The sequence below is a fragment of the Oncorhynchus nerka genome, linkage group LG7, assembly GCF_034236695.1.
Source record: "Oncorhynchus nerka isolate Pitt River linkage group LG7, Oner_Uvic_2.0, whole genome shotgun sequence".
Lineage (NCBI taxonomy): Eukaryota > Metazoa > Chordata > Actinopteri > Salmoniformes > Salmonidae > Oncorhynchus > Oncorhynchus nerka.
Window position 1 is genome coordinate 79,689,916 of NC_088402.1, and position 22,244 is coordinate 79,712,159.

At 38.9% G+C, this 22,244-nt stretch overlaps 3 protein-coding genes across 7 annotated transcripts in view; all 3 read right to left on the bottom strand.

The window, feature by feature from the left end:
• LOC115132479 (homeobox protein Hox-C5a-like) overlaps nt 1-10,447 on the bottom strand; it is a 72,653-nt gene extending 62,206 nt beyond the window's left edge. For 2 of the 5 annotated variants that reach the window (XR_010464423.1, XR_003864070.2), the window contains exon 1: nt 9,946-10,447. Coding sequence is in view for 1 of the 5 variants with exons in the window: in XM_029665165.2 (XP_029521025.1) it covers nt 44-530 (487 nt within the window). In the remaining 4 variants the exon portion in view is untranslated. Of the gene's footprint in view, nt 1-43; nt 694-9,945 lie in introns of those variants that run through there. The other 3 variants (XR_003864068.2, XR_010464422.1, XM_029665165.2) reach the window with 3 other exon arrangements.
• On the bottom strand, nt 1,731-4,057 carry LOC115132477 (homeobox protein Hox-C6a-like). The gene is made up of 2 exons (XM_029665164.2): nt 3,177-4,057; nt 1,731-2,634 (listed from the first exon to the last, which is right to left on the bottom strand). The coding sequence occupies exons 1-2, from the start codon at nt 3,577-3,579 to the stop codon at nt 2,309-2,311; spliced, it is 729 nt and encodes a 242-aa protein (XP_029521024.1). The 5' UTR covers nt 3,580-4,057; the 3' UTR covers nt 1,731-2,308.
• An 8,189-nt stretch (nt 10,448-18,636) lies between the features above and the next one.
• On the bottom strand, nt 18,637-22,244 carry LOC115132859 (homeobox protein Hox-C8a-like). Its single transcript, XM_029665598.2, has 2 exons — nt 21,485-22,244; nt 18,637-20,287 (listed from the first exon to the last, which is right to left on the bottom strand). The coding sequence occupies exons 1-2, from the start codon at nt 21,918-21,920 to the stop codon at nt 19,959-19,961; spliced, it is 765 nt and encodes a 254-aa protein (XP_029521458.1). The 5' UTR covers nt 21,921-22,244; the 3' UTR covers nt 18,637-19,958.

Below are 22,244 nucleotides of genomic sequence, written 5' to 3' on the forward strand. Positions count from 1 at the left end.
GTGAGGGAAGTAGTAGGCTTTAAGTTGGCTTTTTTCAGTTTACCGTGGCTCAAGTGTAGTTTTGTCATCCAGGGAAAAATCTGCGGTTGCTGTCGACTGTCTTGGTGCTTCTTCGAATGGTTTTGACATTTCACGGGTTGCATAGTTTCGACTTTGATTGCGTTTTCTTCAGTCATAGGGTTTTCGACCACTTCCATTGGCCTTCCAGTCCCTTTGCTCAGTATCCCATCACGAAGGCAGTTTTGCACGGAGTTCCGGGAGCTCGCAGCTGAGCAAGACTGTAGTCGTGGTGGAGGTTGAGTGTCCGTATTGCCTCGCAGGCTAGTTTCCATCTCTTCTCGTTTCAGAGAGTTCGCAGTGGAATCAGAGGAGGTGAATGTTCCGTTGAAATGAAGACCTCCGTTATAGGCATAATTGGCTTGATGGAGGGAAGAGAGAGAGCCATAACTGCCAAAACTATTCATGGTGTTAAAGGAGGATGCCTCGTGCGTTTGCTCCTTAAAAATGTTGTTTGCTACGTACGAGCTCATCTTACACGAAACACACAAAAACGGTGCGCAAGGGATTCATGAAGTAAAAACGGCAATAGACTAACCATACATATTGTATCCGAGAGTAGCATGGGCTAAATATTTTGCTGTTATATTGTTATTTATATTAGTTGTTGCTATTAATAGGAAGCTCTTTGGAAGTTCAAGGGGTATCTTTTTTTTAATACCACGGTTTATAGGTGGTGGCATTCATATATGTTTTTTTCTTGATTCGACGTGTAATGCCCAAATATGGGGAATGGGATCACGTGCTGATGTTGGCCAGTCATGCATTGGCCCTGTTATTCCCGGGGATATATTGATGAATAGGGGGAATGTGCCCGGTAAACTTTGTGCTTTGGGCTGTTGGGGACCATGGTGGGGTCTGGGTGAGGAAAAGGGCGAGACTGTAAGACAATAGCGTCATCTGGTGTCTGGTGTAGGGCAGACCAGGGCGGTCATCTCATCTATGCCCCTCCATAGGCCCACTTCCCTTGCCCTGCTGCATTACATAGCGTACCAGCCTCTAGTGGGGGTGGGGCGGTTTGCCCCATAGAGGCACTATGAACAGCAACACTGATTGAGAAATACAAAACGACAAAAATGCTCCATAGTCGGCTATCGTAATAATAATAATAATTATTATTATTATATTAAAATGCTGTGCTATTTGAGGCGCCATTATGCTATGTAGGTTTATCTTAATTTGGTTTAAATCGGGTTGATAGTCATCCCGGAAGTGCGGAAGAAATAGGTCCCTGTGCCCAAACTGCCCATATCAACGTTTATTGAGCAGCATAAACAATCTCTAAGCCATTGTTTATAGGCCGATTGCCTAAAGGTTGGACTAGCTATCAGCTTTATAGTACAATATGGCTTATGGCTTATGTTTGAGTTTATTTTGGTATCCAAAACTTGTTTCCGTTGCTTCTTCATTTGGAAATGTGGATTGGCTGCTATGACTATAGAAACAATACAGATGCTTTCTTAAACAGTAATATGTCAAGTAATATTCATCCATGGAAAGAGCCATTCACTTAATACTTTGTAGGCTACCTGTAAAACATTAAATTCTTTGCCAGACTAAACACACAAATTGTGCAAAACAACATCACTGTCGTATCTGGATTGTAGTGGAGGTTAGTGATCTGTATTGTGATGACCCGTTGCTCAGAATTGTACAAAAGACAGGGACGGACATGTTTTGAAAACATTTTATTCAATGATACACAATTATGATCAAACATAAATTCACAAACCTAAACAACGTGATTGCTCGTGTATTATTTGTCCTCTTTATTGGGTAGTCTTGGGTAACCCAAAACGGTTATTAGGCTAGACAGTGGTATTGTAATGTAATGTAAAATGTAAAAGTACCACTTTATGAGAACTTCCATTTGAGCTACACAGGGTACACATATGCGTACATAGAATATATACAGGCATATCTACAATTTAGGTAGTGTTGTTCACCCCATGAGAGCTTTCAGGGTATTTGTTAGATGCATATTGCACAACACAAAATTACGATGGGATTCATGGGAAAGTAAAGCTTCAAATACCTATAGTATCAAAAACAAAATAAGTGTGCCTTCGCATTTCCTTCACATTTGGAATGCTTATGCATATTGTGTTTGTAAACCATGCCTATGAATGACCTATGTGAATTGGTTGAAGTGATACAAACCGATACATAGATGGGGGGTGGGCAAATAGCAGAATAATATCATGCATTAGAGTTTCTGGTCCTTGAATGGCTAGGTAGTTTAGTTGTAGTCTCATGATTTCGTTTTAAATGTCTTTCTTTCATTTATTTGTATTTTTCCCTCTTCCTTCTCCACGCCGTCTCCTTCCTCCACGGAGGTCCCTGTTGATTCACTCCCTGTCACCGTAGATGTTAGAATGCTCTCTTTCTTCCATTTCATACGACGGTTCTGGAACCAAATTTTGATCTGACGTTCTGTCAAACAGAGAGCGTTTGCTATTTCGATACGTCTACGTCGGGTTAGATAGCGGTTGAAATGGAACTCCTTCTCCAGTTCCAGTGTTTGGTAACGGGAGTATATCTGGCGTCCTCTGCGTCTGTCTGATCCAAATCCAACTCCTGTGCAGTTAAAAGAAAAGAAAAACAAAGTATTGGATTACACACACACATACACACACACACACACACACACACACACACACACACACACACACAACCAATCTGTACATTTTTCTGATATCAGATTATTTAATCACCATAATCTAGATTAGACATTACAAAGGTACTGACAATGTGATGGCAGCGATTCATGTCCAAAATAGCCTATTTCTGCTCCGGGTAGTAACGCATCTGGCATGCAGTGAAATAAACAAGCGGTTCTCCAAACCATGATACGTAATATGAATGTCCAACGTCTGTTTGTAAAATATACATAGTTTATGCAAATTGTTTAAATTAAATATATAAGATTCAGGTTAAACAAAACACACAATTTGGGGCAACTCTTAGAATAGTTACGCATACTCAGAATGGAGGCCTTTCACCAGGGCGAGACGATACAATGATGTTTTATGGGGCCATAAAAACGAAGTTGCTCTGTTGCTAAGACATATCGTAAAACTGACCCATTTACTTAATTTATTTGTTGTAGTAAAACTCACCGCTGTGAGAGTTCATTCGCTGCATCCATGGGTAAATCTGAACGTTAGCTTTCTGCTCCTGCGATCCTCCTCTGGCGTGATCCAAGCTGTACTCCAGAGCACTGTGGCTTTGTGCATTCAGCCCTCTGCTTGTTTGTCTGCAACTGGCAAGACCCCCATCCTTGTCTTGAAGAAACACATTAGATCCATACTCATAGGATGCCCGGCTCGGCCCAAAAACAACATTGTCTTGGGGAGAATAGAAAGGATTGGAGTATATTCGATTCTGGTTCACAGCAGCCCCATACGAGGAAAAATGTCTCACTGTGTCATAAGTTGTGGAATTTAGGGACACGTTTGGCAAAACATCTTGACCACCGGATAAATGGCAGGAGAGCGACGGGTTTGCGAAATACGAATTCATACCTTGCCTGTAACCCTCTCCTTTAACTCTCCCCACTTTATCGGTCTTTTTTTCTCTTCACTTCCCTCTCTCAGCAGCTCCCCCTTCCCGTCTCTCTTTATACTCTGTCTATCTCACACACTTGCAAAACCTTCCTTTTATACGTTATCTGCTTCTGTAAAATAGACGGTTCCTTGAGATTTCAATATTATTAATTTCCAGTAAGACGCACTAACCCGAGTGTTTTAGCTGAGGCTCCGAGAGGGAAAATATGACAATGTCAGCTGACCCTTCTCCACCAATTGAGAGCAAGGAGTTAAAAGGAAACCGTAGCTTTTAGATAACCAGCTTTAGCTCTAACAACACAGTCAGAAAACACATGCATGAAGTTAGTGGGTCTTGCTACTCAGCAAGAAAACAAGACAATATAAACATATAAGTGACATGTGTATCTGTCAGCAATATCAAACTGCTGCCTGTCCAAAACCAGAATACAGTTTATGTCATTAAATAAATGGGACAACTCAATTGATATCTTTACATCTGTTTAGCCTGCTTATGGGGAATAGTGGAATATTGTGTGTGTGTGTGTGTGTGTGTGTGTGTGTGTGTGTGTGTGTGTGTGTGTGTGTGTGTGTGTGTGTGTGTGTGTGTGTGTGTGAGAGAGAGAGAGAGAAAGAGAGAGAGAGAGAGAGAGAGAGAGAGAGAGAGAGAGAGAGAGAGAAGGTCGTTTGCAAGCACATATTTTGCATATTGTAAATGCCACTAACAAGTACAATGTACAAATATATTTGTATAATGTAATTGTTTGACCTGAGCACTGTACACCATTTCAGGGTGAGTTGTACATTTAGACGTTTATGTATCGGTAGCACTCTCATAAAACTCGCGTGCTTTGTTGGTTCTTGTGTTTTTGTTGAAGCAAGAATTTCTTACATTCTTTCCATGATTTACATCGTGTATGAAATCATTACATGACGTAGGAAGGTATCGTGCCTCGGCTCTGAACTGGTCATTCCGATTGTTAGGGGGAAGGTCGGGGATGCTAAGAATGCGTTTAGGGTCTCCTCTGTGATGGGCAATAAAACCAACTGACGTTGCCCAGCTCACCAATAAATAACTCTATGTATAAATCTCGAGCCTCTGAAACGAATGTGTTGGATTATAATCTCAAAGAAAAATACTAGAATATTTTTTATTTAAAGTTACTACGCTATTAACTGTTTCCACCTTCTATCCCGATAATCCAACAATCAACCGTGAGTACAGCATTGATCAGGCTATGTCAGAGGATGTATCCACAGAGCACTTTTACGGATACAATCACATCTTAGAAATTTAGAGCTAGGTATTTATTCACCTAACCACAATACTCTCTCACCAAATACTGTAATATCAGTACCAAATTGCATATTATAAACCGGGTGGTTAGAGCCCTGAATTGGCTGAAAGCTATGGTATATCTGACCATATACCACGGGAATGATAAAAACATTTTTTTTTACAGTTCTAATTATTTTGGTAATAAGTTTATAATAGCAATAAGGCACCTGGTGAGTTTGCGGTATATGGCCAACATACCAGAGCTATTTTTTAAAAACCTTTATTTAATTAACTAGGCAAGTCAGTTAAGAACAAATTCTTATTTTCAATGACGGCCTAGGAACAGTGGGTTAATTGCCTGTTCAGGGGCAGAACGACAGATTTGTACCTTGTCAGCTCGGGAGTTTGAACGCGAAACCTTCCGGTTACTTGTCCAACGCTCTAACCACTAGGCTACCCTACCGCTACGCTGCCGCCCCTGAATACAGCTAAGGGCTGAATACAGCTAAGGGCTGTATTCAGGCACTCTGCGTTGCGTCGTGTTGAAGTATAGCCCTTGGCCGTGGTATATTGTCCATATACCACACCCCTCATGCGTTATTGCTTAAATATATGTTATGTGTGTTGCCTTCACACAAATATTACATAAATGAACGGTATTTATATGATTTTAGTATCGGTGACATGATGTAGGCTATATCTTAAACAAGGATGTATATTTTGAAATAGCCCAGTACTTTAGCTCTACACCATATGCATGTACATTGTAAAGTATTAGGTTTTGTAATGTTCTTTTCGTTATGTATCGGACCTCAGCACTACTAGATGTTGCCATTGGCGTCGGCTAATGGGGGTCCTAATAAATCAAATCAAAAATAGACTTATAATTGTGTTATATGTAGGCCTATGACATGAGCTCGTGCATAACTGAGGGAATTGAGTCATTTATCATTAACAAGAGTCATTAATCATTTAATGAATACCCGGATAAAATGAGGTACAACCTCGACACAACTGTTATGATCTTGCAGATAGGATACCAATATTCCACATTGAAGTATTTTGTTCTCCGTGTGTGGCAAAGTTCATTCAACAATAGACTACTGCAAAGCCTTTTCCATCTGCAGCTTCAACACAGACCTGCACGTAAATCAATTCAGATTTGATTGTTCAAACAACCTTCAAGCTATTCGATAACAAAACGTTGATTAGAGAACGATATTAGCTAAACATTGCCGATATTTCCAAATTGTTTTCAATAATCAATAGTAATAATATATAGTATTGACAATACATTGAGATTTCACAGTATTGAAACTACAAATGTATACAAATGTATTTCACAAGGGGATATCTATACAGACTAGAACAAAACTAATCTTTAACTTGCAGATGTAGGTCTATGCTCCTGTTCTGGCCTAAACAGGCCATAAACGCGAGGACAGAACAAAGACGAGGAAGTCTGTGGTGCAATAAATGTTTCCCACTGGATTAGTGGCCATATGTGACATCCGCAGACTGGCAAACAGGGAGAAGAAAAATAGGAAAACCAAGAAGGAATATTTCATCTTAAAAACCTCTAATTGTAAACAGTATTACATGTGTGTTATTGTGTTAACTACTTGAGGAAATGAAAGGCAGATGAAAGTGCGTCATAACTCCGAAATGAGACCTATATGCCGATATCCTTCCCATTCAATGTTCTATTAACGTTGCTTTCGTTATACTCACAATTTTGCATTTCACTAGCCTACATAAATAGTGTGAATAGAATTAGGATTCTCCTCCTACACTCAACTAAGACAAAATGGTCGCAGACTGTATAGGACTACTGCTTGGGCTACATAAGTCTGGGTGTCTAGCAAATGATGAGAGCCATACAGCCGAGCGCGCGACCGAAATCACCAATACTCACAATGTATCAACATCACGTACTTCAATGTGTTGTCAACTGTGACTGAGGAGATGACTGAGTGTGAACCTCAATGATATGACTGCACTCAATACGTCGGTATTTCACTTTTTTATACCCTTTATAGGCTCTGTACATTTTACCCCTATATGACCGAAGTATTTTACATAATTGTTTATAAACCAACTATGGTGATTTTTGTTTTTATACCCTGGAGTTTGTGGTAGTTCCATTGCATAATTCACAAGAGCTGTTGGTATGCGGTATAGTGATGTGAGCTGGGAGAATGAGTTGTATGCCTATGCCTAAGTGGTTTATGGCAGCCCACAAATTACGTGCTTTTGAAGCAGAGAGGAAAGAGCCCGTTTGGCCCGTATTTCTTTGAAGAGGAACATCTGCACTGTTGCACTTCATAGGCTATATGCGTGTAGCTTACTACCCTATTATCTACTAGGCCTACTACTGCTGCCGCTAATAATACTAATAATTTACTCAAAACGATATAATTATTTTAATGATCATTCTTAGTAGTAGTAGTAAATGAGGAAACAAGCCAGAACAGTCCAATTAGGCCTAATAATGGTGTCACACACTTGTAGTTGTATTCAGGAGGAGCAACCCGGGGTGTCAAAAACAATTCTAAATTTGACTTTGGAGCAACTTCGAAATTTGACATAAGTGCAATAACGTATATTTCTGCAGTGAGACTGAGAGCTTGTTGGTTGTAATAGCTTACTGTTGCAACATTTGATCTTAAGCTGTAACAACATAATAAAATAGAAAATATCAAAATGATGTTGAGTTATAGACAAGGCTACATACAGTACAGTGTTCAGTTTTCTATTTGAAGCACAAAGGAACATGTGTTGATCATGTGGGCCTGAAGCAATGCTTTTGTATCCGCTTTCTCTTACTGTAACACGAGGAGTTAATATTTAATGCTAGCTCTGAACAAACTTGATGAGATAATGTTAACATATTGCGGAGATTGGGTATAAAGAGTATGTCTACTCGCTTCCCACTGGGCACAGAAGTCTGTTCAACGTCTAGTTTTGATTTACATTTGGTTGAGTTGTTAACTAACGTAAATACAACAACAAAAAATTCACAATTTCATTGGATTTAGGTTAAAAGTTGGATGAGAAAAAATACGAGATACCCTTACCAAATCCAATTCGTTTCCCACGTTGATGCAACGTCATCACAGATTTTTTTTGGAGGGGGGGTTGAAATGACGTGGAAACAACATTGATTTAACCAGTTTTAGCCCAGTGGGGTATAGGGTTTATGCCTGTTATGCACAAGGCTAATGAGAGATGAGGCTGTTTAAGGTGACTAAAACACATCGTAAATCATGTTAATTAGCTAATATCTTCTATTTTCATTGCTGATTCAATAACAATGTGTAATAGACATTAAAACCTTTGACCGTACAGCGCGTGGCCCTATTATACGTTTCAAATCCCCAATAAAAATAACCCCATAGGCGTTTGCTATATTTTCTAAATATAAAAATGTATGATACCCATTGGGTTTTTTGATAAACCTATTTCTCTCACTCTGTCTCTCTGTCTCTCTGTCTCTCTGTCTCTCTCTCTCTCTCTCTCTCTCTCTCTCTCTCTCTCTCTCTCTCAAGGATAACCCACTGAAGAGCTAAGATGTATCCCCCATGACAAGCACAATAGGAAACCATGGGGAAAAAAAGGTTCGCACACAATGACCTGATATTTGATAGGTGCCAGTATGAATTAAACGCACCTGCGAGCATGTCTATTGACATGCTCTAGTTTCAATTAGCCTAATACAATATCTGAAGTGATCAAATACTCTTCTTTTCCCAATAATGGCTTTACTTTAGGCTATAGAAATAAATAGAAAAGACACAATATGTAACACAACCCCCCCCCCCTCTTATCACGTAGCTTTGCCATCACTACACATGCTACACATGATTATTTTGATAATGATTTATTGTTATTTTTGTTATTATGATTTTGACCATCTTTGCTGTTGCTGGTGTTCCTTCAGTTAATATAATTAAATATTGAATCCTTGTTGTTGTGTACAGCTTTATTATTGTATCAGAAAATAACAGGTTTATTTTCTACTCATAGGCCGTCTCACAACCCACCAATACAGACATAATTTCAAAATGGGAACGGTTGAAATATTTCATACGATATTCCAAGCTGCGTGCATGCTGGTGACAGGTTCAGTCATTTTGGTATGCACATATTTCAGCTCTATATGAAGTTATATCCACACTATTGTGGTATATAAGTTACAGCCAGACTACAGACTGACTAACAGATGTAGTTCTGTCCTTGAGCTATTCATGTCTATTAATGTTCTGTATTATGTCATGTTCCATGTTTTGTTTAGACCCCAGGAAGAGTAGCTGCTTCATTCGCAACAGCTAATGGGGATCCTAATAAAATACCCCCCCCCCCAATACCAAATACCCCACTACTCCCCCCACACTACCCCCCACCCCCGCCGTGGAAGCGGTAGGCACAAGGGGGCACTGTTAATAGCAGTGAACAACAGTCGTGTGTGTGTGTGTGTGTGTGTGTGTGTGTGTGTGTGTGTGTGTGTGTGTGTGTGTGTGTGTGTGTGTGTGTGTGTGTGTGTGTGTGTGTGTGTGTGTGTCTGTGTGTGTGTGTGTGAGTCCAAAACACAGTTCAATGTCATCTCTATAATCTGGAAGAATGGCAAAGAAAGATTCAAGCCCCAAATTAACATAGCGCTGCTTACCACAAAACAACATGGTCCCCCCAGTGGATCCTCTCGCAATATTTACCCACCCAAGGCAAGCTATCTTCGACAAAACAAACCACACTCTAGCATAACATATGATTACATCTAGACGGTGCGTCATTGAATTTCTGAACAGTGCACTACTGAAGTATCAATTTACAAGCGGAGGCAGTCTTGCCTACTATAGGGAAACAACTGAGGTTACAGTAGCCTGCAGGTCAGGTCACGAATACGCAAAATATACATCAATAGCATTCATATCCAATGTCTTTCCCCTCACCTATCTGATACCATATAGCCTGAATGGCATAACGTCTCAAATGCCCCCTTCTAACAGATACGGTTCATATCCAGATTCAAGCCAGTGAGGAAGGATCACGGAATCGCTATCTTACCCGCATCTGCGTTCTCCGAGTTGTTTGTAGTGACCGTGACGCAGGATCACTGGTCCAGTGGAAGGGTATGTCGGTGATCCTAGCAAATTGACCTCTACGCCGCTACACCGCGCATGACAAATGTCTCCAAATCTGCCGACGGATCGAAAAGCAAAAACTAAATTGAACAATTTGGTAACCAGCATAATTTACTGTCCGCTGCTTTCTCTTTCTCTCTTTGTGCAACCGTTGGGTTATTGTTCCTCTAGGATAGGCTACCGTAGACATGGGCTGGTAAAGGCTGTGACTGTCGTGAAGCCAGAGGCAGGAGCACGTCGGGAAGGGAATGTAGCCTAGAGACCAAATGCTTTCCATATCCAAAAGCTGAACTGCTATTTAGTCTATACTGAAGGAAAATAATGTATTGGCGATATAATTTCTAAGCCCCTGCTGGGAGAGCTGCTTATATAACGTGAGATCCGAGGAATAGAGAGCAGCATAAAGTTCATGTTCACCGAGCGGGTGCCACGTGGCTCGCTGCAACCAATCCCAGAATGGATTCAGTCGTAAACGTTGATTACTCAGCTGTAAATGTATCCCCAAAACAACTAGGAATGTATTGGACATCCTAGTATTTTTCTCCTTCTTGAGGATAAAGTTCTATAGACCTAAATATTTTCTTAATATTTCTGGTTTAATAAAGAGCAAAACGGAAGCAATGCAAATACCTGTTCCACCTCAATGACGTGAGAGTATTCCCCAATATGCTACTTTATATCAATATCTCAATGTATCCACCAATGTGAACATTGGCAATTAATAAACTATTGGAAGCTTCACAAACACAAACACAAACACAAACACAAACACACACACACACACACACACACACACACACACACACACACAGCCTATTAGGTAAGTAGATATAGTTTGAGGCCATGCACCTCAATCAACACCTTCAATATAGTAGATTTATGCTCAGGTTCAATTAATTCGATTCATCAATCTTCATTCGATTCAAAGATATGCTACTATATGCACAGGCCTACAATACTCCTAATTTAGAGAAACGACACAGACCTATAACGTGTGAAAATGATATCCTTTCGTTTTTCATATTTTCATGAATACTTCATATAGGGTTAGATATTTCCCACCCAAAAGCTTGATTTAGCCTTTCCGTCCAAGAACATATAGAAGATTGGAAAAGCTTCACATGTGAATTTAATCATTTACGCCTATTCGCTGAAAATGTAGTGTAAATCTGAAAATCAGACGGAACTAGGGATATAGGCCTATTTGAGCAAAACAAGTCAGTAGGCAGACCTCTTTTGGGATACTGTAAAATAGAAAGGTTCCGAATAAAGATGAGGTAATGTGAACATCTAGCCCAGGCCTTATGGCATTTAAAGTTGGAAGAGTACATTTCTTGGATAATTCAAAAGAGCAGGCGGTGATATTGGAGAGAAACACGTTTGATTTGTTTCGCAGTAGGTATACTATACGCCTACAATATTTGATTGAATTTTTTCAGGCCTACAATATTTTCCATCCTCTTGGCATTCCAAATAGATCTAGTCTTGTGGCTTAACATAGACAAAGGCTATCATTAGTCTCTCTGTGAGATAAGAAAGAAAGATAGATAATTTTGTAAATTCCACAGCTATGATTAAGATATAAATAAATTATATACATACACCGAGGCAAGTTGCATCTTGTCAGTGCAGGCCATGTGCCATGTCGCAAGATGAGTCGACATTGCACACCATAAAAAGAAAAACACCGTGTTTCCGGATATAGCTAGCCCCATTTATAGCACTATTAAAGTTTATGGCAAGTAGACTAAACCTAAACGGGAATCTGTTAAAAGTATACACACAAAAGCCCGACGGTCAGACAATTCTTACGGATAATTGTTAATTGAACGGAAGCTTCCTGTATTTTCAATACGCTACAATCATGCAATAATAGTTTTAAAAGAAATAACCGTACCTAATGCCAAGTCATTTATCAGTAGGATACGAAAAAAAATGAAAACACTGATAGGCCTATATTTTTTGTGCTACTTTTGGGATGACAACCGAGAAGATTTGAACTACATTTTACAATGTGCATTCATGTAAGTTCCTGCATTTAGATTGAATAGCCGTTTCATTCGAGAGCATTATTTTAGTTGAGGAAAACAAGTTGTGCAATAACTTATTAAGTAGGTATCTTATAGTAGTAGGCTTTAGAAAATAGGCTATAGGCCTTCAAAATATTATCCTCCTCATTCTTCTTTTGTTTTCGATTTACAGAAATATATCAACACAGAAAATACATCGTGAAGTATCAGTTTTGAATGTTTAAGATGCATTTTGAATGACATTTTGGGATCATGTCTGAATATAATTTGTGTTTTGGACTACTGTTGTTTACATGTTTACATCCAATTTTTATTGAGGTGATGCATATTGCTGCAATTAATTAAGTTAAACAATATTTATTTTTAATATGTGACTAGTTATGATGGTGTTATAAAATGATGGTGTTATAAAATTTAGGCAGTCATTGTAAATAAGAATTTGTTCTTAACTGACTTGCCTAGTTAAATAAAGGTTCCATAAATACATGGTTCGAGATAGCCAGGTTGCTCGAGATGCCCCAAAACACATCTTATAGCAGTACTCCTGTTATGAAAACAAAACGGCAAACACATTCTGATAAGGGTGATTCCTATACATCTCCATACATTACCAAAGCTGTACAGTGGCACACAATTCAAGTCCTACAATAGGGAGTGCAGAATAGCAATGGGCCTCAACCCCGGGCTCAAAACTAATCCCTGTGGAATAGGCCTTGTTTTACGGGGATTTTATCTTTCTCTGAGAACATTTGATCAAACAGTATAAAGCAAAGGTATGACACACTTGTTTCCTAAATAACAATATAACATTACCAGATTGGTTCATAAACACATTTCTATTCAAGATGTGGGAGCTCTAATCTCTCAAGAATAAACAGACTCCTTCTGATGTTGTTGTCTCCAACACTGCAGTTTTATATGATCCATTCACCCATGCATAAACAATTATGTTATCCCAAAGGTTCGAATCCCGGGCCAGGCAATAGAAGAGACTAACCCACAACTGGAGGGCTGCTAGTTTCAGAACCAAGCTACAATTGGCTGCCTTTGTGCCCTTGAGCAAGACACTTAACCCCTAGCTAACTCCTGGCATGCTACACTGCAGCTGACCCTGTGCTCCTCCCAATGTGCGGTGTGTTTGTCTTTGGGAGGATTGGAACAGAAAAAAATAAGAATGGCTTTCTCTGATGAAGCAATATAGAAGGACTATTATTTTCTCTGATTCTATGGGCTGAACCATTGCATCTCCACTGTTGGACCTTCCGTCCCTGTATTCATAGAACCATACTCAATGGTCCAAATGCAGAAGACTGGGGCTTGTCTTAACTCCATATTTAAAAGCTATGATTGATAACATCTAAATTCCAATGTTCCACACGTGTTCACACATAAATCTAAAGTAAGTCACTGCTGTCTCTGGGAAATCAGCCTGCAGCCATCATAATTATGATTAACAGTATGGTGAGGAGCAGTCTGTAAACCTTACCTCTTTTGAGGGTGGTGAGAGGTGATACATTTCCTGCAACTTCAATGAATGTTTATGCATGTGGAGGTATGTATGTATAAATGTATTTAATGTTTATGTATATGCATGCTCTGAAGAAGGCTTTGAGGCCATGGCCAATATTTAACCTCAATAAATCAGTGATACTGTCAAGTGCAGAGTGCATTAAGTGTTTTTATTTTATTTTAAGTTATGTATGAATGTATACAAATACATTGGTCAACTTATATGCAAAAAAATGAGGGTTCCTCAAGGGTTCTTTAGGAAGGGTGATGGTTCTATGTGGAACCATACTGACCCAAAGAACACTTAGAGCCCTTCAATGGTTCTTTGCATTTCAAAAAAGTGTTTTTCTAATCTTTAAGTGATAATTAAAATGTGGGGGCGATTGCAGTTAATCCAATCTGTTGTGTTGCGCTGTTCCATATTTGATATGACTGAGGCCAGTGACGGTGTGTGGTGAAAGTATGGTCTTGTGTCTATTGTTGACTAGTCAGTAGTTCCTAGTTCTCTCCTCAAGGACCTCCAGCTGTTCCAGAGTTAGCACACCTGATTCAGCTTGTTAATATACACAATAATGAACCTATGGAATTTAAACAATATAATATAGCTATTAAACCAGACCCAGCATGGTTCTACAAAGAAACGTTGAGATTGAGAAAGCATTATCCATAAAGGTTCTATAAAGAACCATAAAAAGGGTTCTATAAAGCCATAAAAGGGTTATAAACATAGACAAACCCTTTTTTGATGCATTCAGAAAGTATTCACACCCCTTGACTTTTCCACATTTTGTTGTGTTACAAGGTGTGATTAAAGTGATTTGTCTTGTTTTGTCAAGGATGTTCACAGAATACTAAATCATTTCAAAGTGTAAGAAAAATACTAACATTTGTAAAAAATCAATTTAAAAAAACATAATAATAATGACAAATAAACACTAATATATCTTGAGTCATTACATGTTAAAATCGCCTTTGTCAGCGATCACAGCTGTGTCTTTCTGGATACGTCTCTAAGAGCTTTGCACACCTGGATTGTGCAACATTTGTACATTCTTTTTTTACATTTTCAACCTCTGTCAAGTTGTTTGTTGATCATTGCTAGACAGATATTTTCAAGCCTTGCCATAGACTTTCTGACCAATTTAAGTCAAAACTGTAAGTAAGCCACTCAAGAACATTCAATGTCGTCTTGGTAAGCAACTCCGGTGTCTATTTGACCTTGTGTTTTCAGTTATTGTCCTGCTGAAAGGTGAATTTGTCTCCCAGTGTCTGTTGTTGGAAAGCAGATTGAACCAGGTTTTCCTCCTCTGCTTAGCTCTATTCCATTTATTTTTATCCTAAATAAAACTCTGTAGTCCTTGCTGACGACAAGCATACCCACAACATGATGCAGCCACCACCATGATTGAAAATATGAAGAGTGGTACTCAGTGATGTGTTGTTGGATATGCCCTAAACATAATGCGTTGTATTCAGGACATAAAGTTAATTTATTTCACAACTATTTGGCAGTTATTATTTTGCACCTTATTTCGAACAGGATGCATGTTTTCAAATATATTTATTCTGTACAGGCTTCCTTCTTTTCATTCTGTTATTTATGTTTGTTGTTTTAACCTTTATTTAACTAGGCAAGCCAGTTAAGAACAAATTCGTATTTACAATGACAGCCTACCCAACCAAACCCTAACCCCAGATGATGCTGGGCTAATTGTGCACCACCCTATGGGACTCCCAATCACAGCCTGGAATTGAACCAGGGTCTGTAGTAATGCCTCTAGCACTAAGATGCAGTGCCTTAGACAGCTGCACCACTCGGGATCCCCACCATGGAGTAAGTACAATGTTGTGGATCCATCCTCAGTTTTCTCCTATCACAGCCATTAAACTGTAATTGTTTTAAAGTCACCATTGGCCTCATGGTGAAATCACTGAGCGGTTTCCTTCCTCTTCAGCAACTGGGTCAGGAATGATGCCTGCATGTATCTTTGTAGTGACTGGATGTATTGATACACCATCCAACATTTATTTAATAACATCACCATGCTCAAAGGCAAATACATGTATGTATATTTGTTTTACCCATCTAGCTATAGGTGCCCCAGCTTTTCATTTTTAATTCATTTGTAAACATATCTTAAAACGTAATTCCACTTAGACATTATGGTGTATTGTGTGTAGGCCAGTGACACACAATCTCAATATAATAAATTGTAAATTCAGGCTGTAACACAACAAAATAGGGCTACACTTGACCTGTTCCACTGTGTAATGTGAACAGGGAAGTCTGAACCATATTAGTTATTGATATAATGACTCTGCAGTTACATCTAGTAACACTTTTATCACCATATACATTGAAATGACCAGTAGGTGTAATAAATCATTTCATACAGAGTTAGAAATCCATCACTCATATTACCAATAGACAAACACTCTGTGGCTCGACATGTTTTGAGCGATAGTTTTCCAGTACCATGTACAATGAGAATTGTTCTATCGGTCTCTTGGAGACACAGTCAACGATAGAGCTAGTATCTCAAAATAATTGCCCTAATGCGGATTTAACGCAACAAAATGTGAAATAAGTCAAGGGGCTGTGACACTGAGAAGCTTCTGGCCGTCAGAATGGACTATGGAGAAATATGCTACGAGTACAACTTCAAGTTAAGTGGCAATATTGCATCAGAGCTCCACTGTAAAAAGTCATTTGTTTTGCTAACAATTTTCCGTTGTCGTGGAAACCTGTTGCCAAGAATCATTTGAGTAACCCAACTCAAACACAGGAGGTTGGTTGCACCTTAATTGGGGAGAATGGGCTCATAGTAATGGCTGGAACGGAATCAGTGGATTGGTATTAAATACATGAAACATGGTTTCCATGTGTTTGATGCCATTCCATTTACTCCATTTTAGCCATTACTATGAGCCGTCCTCCCCTCAGCAGCCTCCACTGAACTGAAAGTATTTCAGTGTTCAATACTTAAGTAATGAAGTGTTTTGGTTCGCCTTTTAAATTCTGATTAGTCATTTTCAGTGGTCGTGTCTTAATGTTTAACATTGTTTTATGTATATATGTATTTATGTATTTGACCATTTGTCATTTTACTCCACTTTATAGCAGGAATTGTTGAGCACAGTGCTCATTCCTCTAGCAGTAACTGGAGAGAGGACGAAATCATTACAGGAAGCTGCATTAGCCTCTATCATTAAGAGTGGTACACACCTTGTTGATGATGGGAATGACTTGCCTCATTATTCAACATCAATTTGACTGACGGATTTGATATCTATTCATCATTGATCAATTACAACTTGTAGCATAACATGTGCGTAATACTATTTTAGAAATATACATTTCTTTCTTTAAACATGCATACAACATTGTGTGAAAGTATCATAAAGAAAAACATATATACATTAACCACGTAGCACTAGTATATTCATAACTTGCAAATACGTAATAAATCTATATCAGCACAACACAGTAGTGTTTTTTACTCAGATATCAATGTGTTTGACTCTTACTTTATTAATTTAAGTACAGATGCAAAGCATCATAGAATCAAGCAAGAACAACTTATTTAATAAACATTAGATTTACTTTAAAATATGAAACAATTATGACTTGTAAAATCTCAATCACTTTAGATTAGCAGAACACAAATAAATGAAGTTATACTTACTCAATAACCTAATATTTGTTAAATGTACTCAAAAACATTAAGTGATAAGAAATCTAGTTGACATCTGAGTTAGTACGACTTTTATTATTTGAGTTCTACTGACTGTTGGAGATGTTTGAGTAGCCACTACTCAATTTCTTTAATGAGTTTGACAGTTACTTTTTTATAGTGTAGTCTAATGGGTATTGGCACAATAATAATCAACAGTGGTCCGGGGCTGCCCAACCCTCTTCCTGGAGGTCTACTGTCCTGTAGGTTTTCAGTCCAACCCTAATTTAGCATATCTGATTCTGCTAGTTAAGGTGTTGTTGAGCAGCTAAATAGTAGAATCAGGTGTGTTAAATTAGGGTTGGATTGAAAACACACAAGACTGTAGATCTCCAGTAAGAGGATTGGGCAGCCCTTGTCTGCTCTGTAGCCTACACTGTAAATGGGGTTACTGTGATTTTGACAGTAGCTTACAGGCACCTCAGTGGCATGTAAAATTCTGCATTTCATATTACACTTACTGTAATATAAACATGGTATCAAAGCAAGTACTGTGTAACGACACATACTACAATACAATACAATTGACCGTATTATACTGTAAAGAAGTCAAGGCTACCATAATCGGAATGAATGAAATTGAGGGGAGGAGTTTGCATTTCACATTATTTTACTGTAATTGCGAGGGATTGGTGCAAGCAGGTTGGCTGCTAGGTAACGTGTTTACTAACATTGCAGCATATTTAAGCAATATGGGCAAAGGTGGTGTGGTGTCTGGCCAATATACTACGGCCAAGGGCTGCTCTTATGCAAGACCCAACACGGAGTGCCTGTTTGTGTTTTGTGCTATATTGGCCATATACCACAAACCCCCAAGGTGCCTTATTGCTATTACAAACTGGTTACCAGTGTAATTAGAGCAGTAAAAATAAATGTTTTGTCATGCCTATGGTACATGGTCTGATATACCACGGCTGTCAGCCAATCAGCATTCAGATACGTAAAAAATACGCATGTAATAAATATACATGTCTCAAAATATGCTATTGAGCCAGAAACAGCACTACCATACACCCACTAATGGTCAAAAGGTTGTGGGTGCCCCAAAAATACGGTATTATGTGGGGTGGGATTACAGTAGTATTCAAAATACAGCCATTATTTCCTGAACACAACATTTCCCCACAATGCACCATAATTTACAGTTTGCAGCAGTACAACATATTTTACTGTTCATAATTTAAAACAAATAGCATGTAATGTCGTTTTCCGTTGAAGTGTACATGAGGGATCGCTCGGTGTTGTGTAGCGGACAGACAGGAGAAACAGTCATCTAGCACATGCACGCTCAGCCATTTAGTGATTCAGTCAACAAGTTCTTACAGCCAAGAAGTGGAACGATTGTGAGCCATCTTGTTTATTCATCTTTTTATGTCAAAAAAACAATGGCGGGGACACACAATTCCACCGTTCACATGGGAAACACCAGCAAACGAGCCTATTAACATCAAGAATATAACAAGACGTACATAAAGATTATATTCAGTGCAAAAAAACTACTCTATTATCACCAGCACATTAAAAGAACTTACTTCTTAAAACCCTTGCAATTGTAGCAGGTATTATTATCACACACAGTCATGTGCGTTTTCCATAGGCAGTTTTAGTTGTTGGGGAAAATATAGATTTTCATCTAAACATAGCAGTGCCATTATTATTGAATACAAAATGAAGTAAAAGGCAAAGCTCTGTTTTAGTAGGTAGTGCCGTGGTACAATATGAACGACAAAATCGTTGACTTGGCTTTGAGCTAACTGTGTCTTCCTAAGACTCACAAATTGTCTTAAACAAGCATAGGTATATATTGGGCAAATGATATATAATTTAATCATATAACGTTGATATAACACTATAAAACAATATCATTTGAAATCTCTATTTAGAAATCTCTATTGCAATTTTCCCTGTTTTTAGGTAGCGTCTTAAGGATTTTAAACGATTGCATGTCCCTGGTAATTCTAACAAAACTATATATGAAGTAAGAACCACATATTCTTGTCTTGGCCATTCACCACAAATGACAATGAAGTATAATAAAACCAATTAAAACATGTGTTTTACATATGAGCCTGCTGCTAATCAATGTTATATCCCTCAGAAGTCACACTGCTGTCATGACATTGAACATTGTTTTTAGTTACGTTTTGCTTACGATTTTAAATCACATATTCGCAAAGATGTCTATTGTGAATGTGTTGTGTATTTACAAGATTAGATTGGCATTGGCCAAGGTTTGTTGGACCTTGCGTTGTCTTCCTATATGCATTTGTTTGGTTATGCTTTTGTCAGATAAACCAAACAAAACATATTCTAAAAGTAGCCTAGCCTACTCTGTTAATTAAACACGCGTTTAAAGTTAACCCATACAAAGATCACCTATGTGCTACCATTGCCTTTCCCAGATGTAATATTGGCAAATGTATATTGTAAGGAAACGTTCAAAACGACAAAATAACTCATTTGTATCTCTAAAGCATCGTGATGAGGGAGAAATAGATAAATGATTATGCCAGCAATATCTGTAAGATCTTTTTTCCCTTGTTGACTAATAAAACCGTGTCCATAAAGTTGACGCTCTCTGCCTTCTTCTCTCCTCTCCCCGTCTACTATATGGGACCTCTTTTTCCTCTTTTTCTGCCATTAAACCATAAATGACCATAAAATCACTCCTTGGGATCAACATTCTTTTTCTCTTCCACTTCTTTCTGTTCCCCCTCTTCCCCGTCACCGTCTTCGTTGACCTCCTCCTCCGGCTCGGCATCAGCATCCGCCTCTCCTCTCTGTCCCGGAAACTTGTCTTTGTTGTTTTCTTTTTTCCACTTCATTCGTCGATTTTGAAACCATATCTTGACCTGCCTCTCTGTGAGACTCAGGGCATGGGACACCTCGATCCGCCGCTTGCGTGTAAGATAAGGATTGAAGAGAAACTCCTTCTCCAGCTCCAGAGTTTGGTAGCGACTGTAGGTTTGTCTTCCATTTCGCCTCCCTGGTGCTTAAATTAAATAGTAAATAAGGTTAGTAAATAAGAATGACTTTGATGGTGGCATTAACATTTCAGGATGAAAGAAAAAACAACTCTCAATTAAATACTGTAGAGGCCCATGGTGCGATTACTTAAATAAATGCGATCATCTTCGTGCATAAGATAAAAGGACATACAATAATAGCTATGATGGTTTGTATTTGGAGTCGGTTTAGCCATTGAAATGTGCATGAGCTAGAAAGTACAACCTAACATTTACTTTTTCAATGATGTAACAGGTAACTGTGTACGCACGCACACACACACACACTCACTCACGCACACACAACACACACAAAACATCACACACCTCACACACACAAGTTCTTCTGCAGATTGTGGAGGAAAGTATATTTAGGCCTAAAAAACATATATCTAGTATCACATTAAAAACAATCTAAACGATCTAGTCCACAAGGTTTCATTCTAACTATTTAACATCCACTAGCCTATTAGCTTGGTTTAGGGTAAGGAAATGTGAACGGGATGAACGTAGAATAGTCATGTTAGAAGCATTACAAAGTACCTCATATTTGTTTTAAAGTTATTTATTGTTACTGTAATAATTTGGTCATATTGGTCATAACATTTTTAGGGCATTCTGGTTAGTAGGTTTCTATTAGATTTAGGATGCACTTAGTTGTACTTCTGGTACTTCAAATAACCATTGTTTTAACTGGATATTTTTTTTTTTGTCATTTCAGATTTTCTCAAGCAAAACACAATCTTTATCACCAGAACCATCGTCAAGTTAGCCAGCATTGGTTGTTAATTATTTGGGAATTATTACATGAGAACCTGGTTGTTTGTAAGAAGGTCATAAGTTTATGTTATACTTTACATAATACAGTGCTAATGTTGTGTATACTTGCGAGAGCTATAGATAGGCCTAATCCACTTACTTTTGGGTGAAATGTATATTTGTTGCACAAAAATGTAACAAATAAATAGATACAGCCTCCATCGCTTATTACATATTTTGTTTTTACGCACGTAGGTCACACACACACACACACACACACACACACACACACACACACACACACACACACACACACACACACACACACACACACACACACACACACACACACACACACACACACACAAAACACACACACACATTTATAGCTATATATAAAAAAAAGAACACAAAATAATTCTAACCGTGGGGTCTCATCCAAGGAAACATAAGAGTGGGAGACGAGTTCTGATTTAAATGGCCTTGTCCTTCTCCGGGGTTAGAGCCGTTAGACGATTTACAGTCTGGGTATTGCGCGAGGCTTGGCTCTTGCTGGGTACCATAAAGCGGTTGTCTCGGAAGAGCTTCATATCCATAAAATTTCGTTGCGTCTCCATGGCAAGCCAGTGCGCAGGGGTTCTGTTGGTATGCAGGGTTGGAGATCCCCGTGGTCCCATGGTGGAAAAAATCCTGGACATGATGGGACGGCTGTTGAAAGCCCGATGCAGCTGCCCCGGGTCCGTAGACCAGCGTGTGGCTACGGGCAACGCTTTGTGGGAACCTGCAGTCGTAGTAAGTTGGCTCCAGTGATTCACAGCCTTTGTATTTGGAGAAAAGAGGGTTAACAAAATATGAGCTCATTGTTTAGTTTGCATTAAACCACAGACGAGGTTTCTTCGTTGTAGAATATCCCCTTTTGGATTGTGGCAGCCTTTTGTTTAGGTTCCCAGTCGCACACAGCGCAGACTGACAAACCGGAACTAGATGGAGAAACGCTGCCCCCTTAGACAGTCTCAGGCAGCTCTCTTTGCGCTCCAACACTCTTCTCTTCGAGACTCTCTCACTATCTCCAGTATCTTCTATTTTTCAGCCTCAAATCCGGCTCATGCTGTGTGCTTTGGATGCATTGAGGTCCAAGCTGGCTTTCTCCGCGGACAGAGTCACGAGCGTTCCTTTTTTGTTGCT